The sequence below is a fragment of the Alosa pseudoharengus genome, unplaced genomic scaffold, assembly GCF_046254945.1.
Source record: "Alosa pseudoharengus isolate Yale_2024_CS ecotype anadromous, Long Island Sound unplaced genomic scaffold, YU_APseudo_1.1 YU_APseudo_1.1_scf_23, whole genome shotgun sequence".
In the NCBI taxonomy this organism is placed as follows: domain Eukaryota; kingdom Metazoa; phylum Chordata; class Actinopteri; order Clupeiformes; family Clupeidae; genus Alosa; species Alosa pseudoharengus.
In genome coordinates this window covers 7335236-7343792 of record NW_027468685.1, presented here as the reverse complement: position 1 = coordinate 7343792, position 8557 = coordinate 7335236, and the positions used below count along the sequence as shown (strand labels likewise).

Sequence of the window (8557 nt, the reverse complement as noted above, 5' to 3'; positions counted from 1 at the left end):
GAAATCTGTTACTGCCATCGGCATCGCACTCGCCGCCAGTAAATTAATGTTTGAACTAACTAGGAATAGGCCTACATACATTTTAGAATAAGCACCTAACAAAACAATTACAAGATCTTCACCCCAAATGAGTCATTAAAGAGAAGAATGTATAGTGGTTAGAGATTAGAGCAAGTTGGTCATCATGTGACTAAAAAGAGAAACCACACCAGACTGGAGATGTAAAATGGAAAGGACAGCATTTGTTTTTATTTTAACACTCAGATAAACACTGTAAAAAAATAAAGACAAAATAACTCTTTAGAAATAACAGTGGTCTGTTGATTTTGATCTGTACCTTGTGTTCAGATGTAAGTCACTTCCAAACAATTTCTCACTGAACAAAAAAAGAGAAGATATTATGCCGGTCTAACATGTGGTTGCAATAGTTTAAAGTCTTTGTACCGATACATTTAGGAAATGTTCGCCTTTGGCAATCTCACATCTTCCAGGTGAAATTCATATTTGTGGATTCTACTCCAGTCTGTGCCTCATTGTAACATCAAATTAGTGAGCAGAGTGAAAGTACACAACAACATTTGACATCACTAACCACATCTTGAGAAATCCGTACCGATTTCTGAGCAGCATGACAGAGAGCACGATTGAAGCATGATTTCCAAAGTGGTGGCACCTCTTCAAGTAAAGAGGCAAGTAGGATACCAATTCCCACTATAGTCTCCTTCACAGTGACCTTCAACCATAAGCCACTGTGAGCAACGGATAAGAAAATGACTTAACTGATGAACGTGAAGATATAGCAGATGATTTACATTGGCAGCAGAGATGAAACATTTTAAAATATTTGCAAAATAAATAAAGCTAAACAAAGTGGTTATGCTGTGGAGCCTTACTCATGTCTGGGAGTCGAAGGACATGGCTTTAACAGGAAGATGTGTCCCTGTTGGCATGCTGTGATAAAACACCCTTTCCATGGCCATTTTGATGGTACCCTTAAGGTGTTCTGATCCAAAGTGCTGATTCATTACATCAACATAATATGTTATGTTGCTCTAGCTTTGTCAGTGGTTTCTAGAACACTCAGTGAAGAAAAAGATATTCCTTAATTTCTGTTTTGATACTAAGTGTTGGTAAAGAATAGCTGACTGAAGTTTCGAAGAATAGCTGAAGTTTTGATTGTGGATAATTAATACAATAAGTATACTCATTAAGCACAAACACAGTACCAACGTTTGATATCACTCTTTCGTCGAAGTTAACGGTTATCTGTGTTTCTCTCTACACTCGGACATTGATTGGGGGAAGGCAGTGTACCGCTAGTGCCCTTCATATACATTCATTCACATACATCTCAGAACATTTAACTTACATTTAAATATGCGCACGCACAGAATTTACACAGGTATGCAAGGAAAGAAAGTAATCGTTATTCCAGTATTCTCAACGGTGAGGTCAGTCAGACAAGACTGGAAAAGAGAGGAAGCGATTTTTAAAATCTGGATTGGTTGAAAGGTCCACTCCGCTACTTTCTTTCTCTGAGAGTTTATTCTCTGAAATACAAAAGGAAGTTTTTGTTCTTTTTCCCACCACAGGTGGTGGTTGTTTGTAGGAAAAGTGTGTAAGTGTGTGTGTGTGTGTGTAAAGCAGGCTGTGCGTATGTGCATTAAAGGGGGAGAGGGGTTGGGGGTTGGTCTTTCTGTGGCTCAGTGCAACGTTGCGTACATGAGGTTCCATCGTGTGCTAGGGGTGCAGGGGAGGTACTAATAAAAGTACTGAGCGGTGGGATGTTGTGCTCCACGGCGCCCTCATATGGGCGTGTTGGGAAGGTGCCCGTTGGAACCGTTGGTCACGCCGTTGCACAGGGTCTTCCCGCCGTTTTGCGCCTGGCCATTTTGCGCCTGCCCGTTGCGTTTCGTCTCCCGCGGCGACGCCCTCAGGGACTCCCTCTCCTGCGGCGTGGAGGCCGCCCCCCCGGCCGCGTTTCCGTTGCCGGCCCCCCCTCTCTCGGCGTCGCGCCGCGACGAGCAGCCCTGGGGCGCGGTCCGGCTGTGGCAGCGTTGCCTCATGCCGTAGAGGCCGAAGGTCAGCAGCGCGCTCAAGCTCAGCACCAGCAGCACCGACACCACCACCAGCTCCTGCAGGTAGCACGCCGTGTTGGTCTGCAGCTGGTGCTCCCCTCCGTCGTCTTCTCCTCCTGCCTCCCCCTTGGTGGGCGCCCGGTCCCTCGGTTTCGCGTCCGCCTCGGCCTGCAGCACCGGGTTCAGCCAGAAGGTGAAGTTCCTCTCCTGGCGCGGCGTCACGCCCGCCGTCTCCCGCGGCGACAGCGTGGGCGTGAGCGGCGGCGGCGGTGCTGGCTGGCGGCCTCGGCCCGCCTTGCCCTCGGTCCTCCGCGGTCCCCAGGCCGACGTGGCCGGCAGCTGGCGACCCTGAGTGGTCCTCGTCGTCGTCGGTCCAGCGCTCACCGGTTGGCTCGTGGGGACGCCGCCGCTGGCTCCACCTCCACTGCTGCTGCTCTTCTGCTTGACCTGATAGACGGCCAGCACCTGCTGAAAGCCGTTCTCCACCGACAGGCACAGGTAGTGGCCGAGCGTGATGGGCGTGGCCAAGAAGCGGAGGCTCCCGTCGTCCTGCTGCAGGTAGAGGTCCGGCGACAGGCGGCTATTGGGCCGCTCCCAGTGGCGGCGGGCCAGCCGCGAAGCCTCGGGGCACTGCAGCCGGACCACCTCGTTCAGAGACACCGGAACCAGCTCACCTGGGACACAAGTAGCTACAGACATCAGAGATCTACGCGTCACACACAAACACGAACACTGGCACGGGCACAGCACGGACACAGGACAGGACAGGACAGGACGTCACAGGGGCCGGCTCTCTAAACGCACACCAACATTACAGGAATGCAGCATACTTAAAATAGCTAAAAAAAAGTCAAGTATGTTTACCGGTAAGTATGTTTTCATATAAACATACATAGAGAGAAACGTCTTTTAGAGTGAAATCTCTGAGATCCTGCTTGAAGGAGAGTGCAGAGAATCTGATGTAGACGTTTTGAAAGACGGCCAATGTGCACACAGTAACACAACGCACAAAACAGCTTCGCTAGAACACCACAAACATTCAAAACATGCAACACACACATAACACCACAAGGGGGCAGCGCAGTCCACATATCCACAGAGCCTATAGAGATACAGCTCTGCCTGTACTGTATATCGATGTTCCACATCACACACACCTGTAGGGGGGCGAAGAGGTGGGAAGCTGGACCTGGGGTTAGGAGCTGGGGGCTTGCACTTCTCATGCACATTGCCTTTCTCCACGTCCTGGGCCCTGGAAGGCATCCAAACACAAGCATGGTTTACATTGGCAGCAGACGAGAACATTCAGTTCATCCCAAAGTCTATCGGTCACTATTAGACCAGGCAGAACAGGCCACATAACACTTCACCCTTTAAGACTTTGTCAAAGTAGAAGTAGTAGTAGGTTTTGGTTTAATGCCATATGAGAACCTGCGGTTTCATGGCAAAAAGGTATTGTTAAAACAATACTAAAATGAACAAACTAGAATGAACAAACAAATAAAAATGACATATCCACAATATTCTCCAGCCAACAATGGGCGTCGCCATGACACCTCAGCATTCAGAAATTTTATTTGTCTATTTCCGGCCGAAGCTGCGTTGTATTGGTTTTAATGTGATGGCAGAGAGTGCTTGACCCATCCCAAGCCATGTAAAAGCAAACTTTTATATTTCTCTGTCAGTCGTATATTATATAGAATATCCATATTGAGTACAGAATTGTCAACATTTCAAAAGAAAGTTGAAGCATATTCTAGTTAGCCTGCTGAGACTGCACGTTATAATGTAAACAGAATGGACAGAAGATGAAAACCGGACAGATTTCCGGTTTCATGAATAAGGCGGATAAACAAACATGTACTCTGTCGAAGAGTTGCACAATCGGAACTTTTCCTCGGGTATGCAAGTCAGACATTCTCTGTGGCTACTTGGAATCTGGGCAATGAAAGGGGTTAGTGGAGTCCACAGTCCACTCACGCGTTAGACTGGATGCTTGTGATGTCCGTGCAAATACGCAGAGAGGGGTCCCAGCCACAGAAGGGGTCTCGGGCGAGCACGCACTCCGCACAGCTCCAGTAGAACGAACAGTTGGCCACAGGGACCTCCGTCACTCCCTCAGACGAGCCGACAAACAAGGAACCCTGGGCAGAGCCAAAATAAAGAGCAGTTAAAGATGCGGCCTGCGATTCTACAGAGAGGTTGTTGACATTTGAGCTAAACAGCTGATTATAACGCTCCCTTCTTTTCCACCGATGTTACATTATTTACACAAAAGATGGGAATACTGTACTGCTCCGTAGACGCCACTGTGTTTCTGCAAATTCATAAGTAAGATCAATGACACATGGTGTTTTTTTTCTCCATGTATAAACAAACTGACAATGACCAGTGATCAATGATTTTAACCCATTTAGCATCTACACTAATCATACGATACAGCAATATGCAAGTAGATCTATACAGGATGGCATGAAGACAAAAAGGTTTAAAAGAACCAGCAACACAAGGTCCAGATAATGTAATATTCCCTTGAATACGGAGAATGTATTTGAGCCCCATCGTACATCTGCTTTAGAGGAATGCATGAAGCCACAGCTGTTTTATTGGTGGCAAGACCCTCAACCCACAAACTATTTACAATCCAAAAAGGACGAGTCACTCGCAGCAAGAACAACACTCCCACTGTACGTCAAACCTTCCCCGGGTCTGCAAACTGTCTACCACTTCACATTCCTCTTCAATTAAATTCCCATATAATGTAAAGCCTAAGAAAAATATAGTTCATATATATCACACAGCCTAATCTATCTGAATGAAGTCCAGGTGCGTGGACTGCAGGAAGCACTTGAGCTCAACATGCTTTTAAAAAGGAACATCCTGCCCTCCAGCCCAATGGATGGCTGCTTTCCAGTCTCCCCAACTGTTAACTGCATGGAGCCTATACGGGTATATGCTCACAGAGGAAGACATCCAGTGTCCCATTGTCCACAACCCCACAACAACCCTGCGTGTCGAGACAGATGGTGCACCATACAGTCAGTGTGTGTGTGTGTGCGTGCGTGTGAGTGTGTGTGTGTGTGTGCGCGCGTGCGTGCAAGTGATCACAGGGTTTAGAGCTGGGGGGGGGTTTACAATATCTGTACCTGAAGTTGAAAAAGCTGTTATACGATTATCTATTTTCAAATCTTAAACGACCCGGCCCATGACTGAATTCTAACATAGTGCCTGAGAACAAGAACAAAACGCCTTGTGATCATTCCACTATGGGCAGGTCCAATCCTCCAGTGAACACTAATCTAAAAATGGAACATTCCAAAGAGGCCAAGAATCAGAATGATGATGATGCAGTTATCCAATGCCACATGTGCCCAGCCCTGCAGAATCACTGATGCACGAGAAGCAGCGTGCAAGGACTCTCTACGAGTCATCTCAACAATGCTGGCACTCACAAGCGCAGATGGCAAGCAGCATGCCTCCCACATCTATTAGCACAACACATACGTGGACAGACGGCGAATTAGCCTAAGCCTCACAGCCTTGACAGGTGTCAATCATAGGTCAGACCAGTCTGGACCAGCTGTTCCCATTAATGCATTTTCTCCAGTTTAATGAGAAGCGTAAATACACTTAGTTCACTAATGTATTTACACAATTATGTTTCTAATGCCTTCATGTAACCTGAATGTGCACTGCACATCCTGTACAAAAACACACAATCCTCAGTCTATCGTTGCTGCTGTCAGCCATCATTAACTAGGGATGGAACAAAGCACCGTGAATCGGCTAAAAATCAATACAAATGTCTAAAGATTGCAACCGGTTGAGATAACATCCCCATCATTAACATCAGAACATTCAACATTCATTTGAAAATTCTTTCTTCTTTCTTCTTTAAATTCTTTTCGTTTTTTAAAATATAAGGAATATTACACTGAACAAAAACAGTCCATACACACAAACATAGTCATCCTGTGGATGCACAGAGGACCAACACTCAACTCCTTGAATTTCCCCTTGGGGATCAATAAAGTATCTATCTTATCTCTATCTCTATCTATCTCTCTATCTCTCTATCTATCTATCTAATAGAGAGAGAGTGCAGAATAAAGTCTGACTGAAGGAAGGAAGAGAGTGCGGAGCGTCACCTTCGATAAGGACAGCAGGAGGTTCTTGACTGGCTGGGGCTGGCGGAACACCTGCACCTCCTCTATGATGTGAGGTCCGTTCTCCAGCAGAACCGTTTTGTGCAGGTAGCCCGATTCTGAACAAGCAGGAAAACCAGATTACCCACTAACAATCCACAAAATACTGTCATTACAGATTATAATCTTGTGATCAAAACATGTGCTTGGCATTATTTTCAGTGCAGTTTTATTTGTCTGTTACGCTGCATGGGCAAATATACAGTTTATTTGTCTGTTACGCTGCATGGGCAAATATACAGTTGCTACAGTACCTGCATATTGCATGCAGTACTAAACACAGTGAAGAAATTGTTGGCTAACCATTGGCTAATTTGAGTACCGTTTACAACCTCTGCAACAACCAGAGCAAACTGGGCATCTTTACAAATAAAAAGACGCTGCAGTCACGTCATGGCAACCACGTTTACGTCGCACCTGTGAGCAGGTAAAGCACGGTGTAGTTCTTGCCCTTAGCACCGCGCACCCTCTGCACGGCGATGTTGCTATAGCGATAGTCGGGCGACACCATGCTGACCCTCTGGCTGCTGGGCTGTACACTCTCGTCGGTCAGGAAGTTCTCCTTGACGAAGCGCAACGTGTTGTCTGAGGCGTTGTGCAGGCCACACTATAGAGAGAGAGAGAGAGAGAGAGAGAGAGAGAGAGAGAGAGAGAGGTGTGGTGTCAGCCAATTAAACAGGGTGTGACCTATGTGCTTCCATGTGACATCCATCTACAGTAACAAAGCTGAAAAATCAACATCAAATCATCATGAATCATGTTACAGTACATTACATTAGTACATTATGATGTCTTCATAGAGAATCACAAGGCTGACATTCATCCTTTTACAAACACAAGGCGGCAAATAAAGAAAAGTAAAAAAAGAAAATTCACATAGTGCCCAGGAGGACATCATAACTTCCCACGTGACGTGTTTAACCCAATTCAATTAGATGGCTTTACAAAGCTGCAGTGGACTGTTAACCACCACCTGAGGAAAACGAGGCCAAACTGCTGAACACTTGGCTCCATTCACACCCTTGGGTGCTCACACAACGGAAGACAGATTAACCTAGTCATCAACATGCTGCATCAGCAACTTCAGTCTCCCATGACCAGCAACAACGCTCCTGGCGGTAATGCAACTTCTCCTCAATGTCTTAAAACATTTTACCTGACGGCTTGACGCCGAAACGCGTCTAGTCAAGGGCATGGTGCAATAAATCCTTTTAAAAGTAACACACAAGAGAGTGCGGTTTCCTCCACTTTTAAAACATTTTACCCTCATGGCCTTAATCTATTTTGACAAAGAAATATAGAAATAAAGTTCTCAAACAATAATTGGCGGACTCACTGAGCCAGGGTTGGCCACTTTCTCCTGCACCCGGGTGCTCCACCTCAGGGTGTCGCGGTTCAAGACCTTGTAGTTCCCCGCAAACACGGCCTTGATGTCGTCGAGGCTGAACACACACACAGCTGAGCGCCCGGAGTTAACGGACCTGGGGGAGGGGAGGGGGAGGGGAGACGGAGGGGAGGGGGTGGAAGAGAGGTCAAGTATATGTGTTGATATAACGATTGGCTGAGATAAAAGGTGGCTTGTTGTACTGAAATGTTTCTTATTCAAACAAGTTTTCAGTTGACATGGTTTGGGGTTAGATATTTCAGTTATGATGCATGATAATGTTACAGGCTACAAAGTAAAAAAATCGTATCCCCAAGAGAAACAAAGGACCCAAAGTTCATGGCCAAAGATACAGTCAGTCATACATACAAGAGGTACAATAGTCCTATATAAGAGGTGCAATGGTTATTATTTCCTCACCACTGTGAACTGAAGATGCCGTAGAAGAGCGTGTCCTCCTCAGGAGCTCCCTCTAGTGGCTGGAGGGTGAACATGTCCTCCAGCACGTTGTATGGCAGCTCCCCCTGCGACTGGCACAGGAGCTGGGCTTTGGCAAAGGTGGTCCAACGCCGCTGCAGGGTCCGCTGTCCACCCACGTCACTCTGGGGCACAGGAATAGCATACATGTTTTTATTCGCTGTCATCCATTCAACTCACTTTTAACCAAAGCCCCCCCCAAAACAACACAGTACAGTAATGTATTATGGCATGACAAACATGTGTTTCCTGGGAAATGTGCATACAAGAAATAATTACAACCACTAGGACACTCTGCGTGTAGACCCTTTCAGCCTGTTCCTAGAGGGTTTCCGGTTTAAACATTCAAAACAAACGCAGATACTTTGAAATGAAAATGAATCAAACTAGCGCAATGCTCTTCACAAAATGTG

General features: G+C 46.4%; 1 protein-coding gene across 2 annotated transcripts in view; it reads right to left on the bottom strand.

Annotated features, from left to right (window-relative positions):
- Nucleotides 1–222: 222 nt before the first annotated feature.
- Nucleotides 223–8557, bottom strand: part of sema4ab (sema domain, immunoglobulin domain (Ig), transmembrane domain (TM) and short cytoplasmic domain, (semaphorin) 4Ab) — a 39261-nt gene continuing 30926 nt past the window's right edge. For both annotated transcript variants that reach the window (XM_076301192.1, XM_076301193.1), the window contains exons 9-15: nucleotides 8088–8269; nucleotides 7620–7764; nucleotides 6701–6890; nucleotides 6227–6342; nucleotides 4059–4222; nucleotides 3236–3330; nucleotides 223–2752 (exon numbers count right to left, since the gene is read on the bottom strand). In XM_076301192.1, coding sequence (XP_076157307.1) covers nucleotides 1806–2752; nucleotides 3236–3330; nucleotides 4059–4222; nucleotides 6227–6342; nucleotides 6701–6890; nucleotides 7620–7764; nucleotides 8088–8269 — 1839 coding nt within the window. In that variant the 3' untranslated portion in view covers nucleotides 223–1805. The remainder of the gene's footprint in view (nucleotides 2753–3235; nucleotides 3331–4058; nucleotides 4223–6226; nucleotides 6343–6700; nucleotides 6891–7619; nucleotides 7765–8087; nucleotides 8270–8557) is intronic.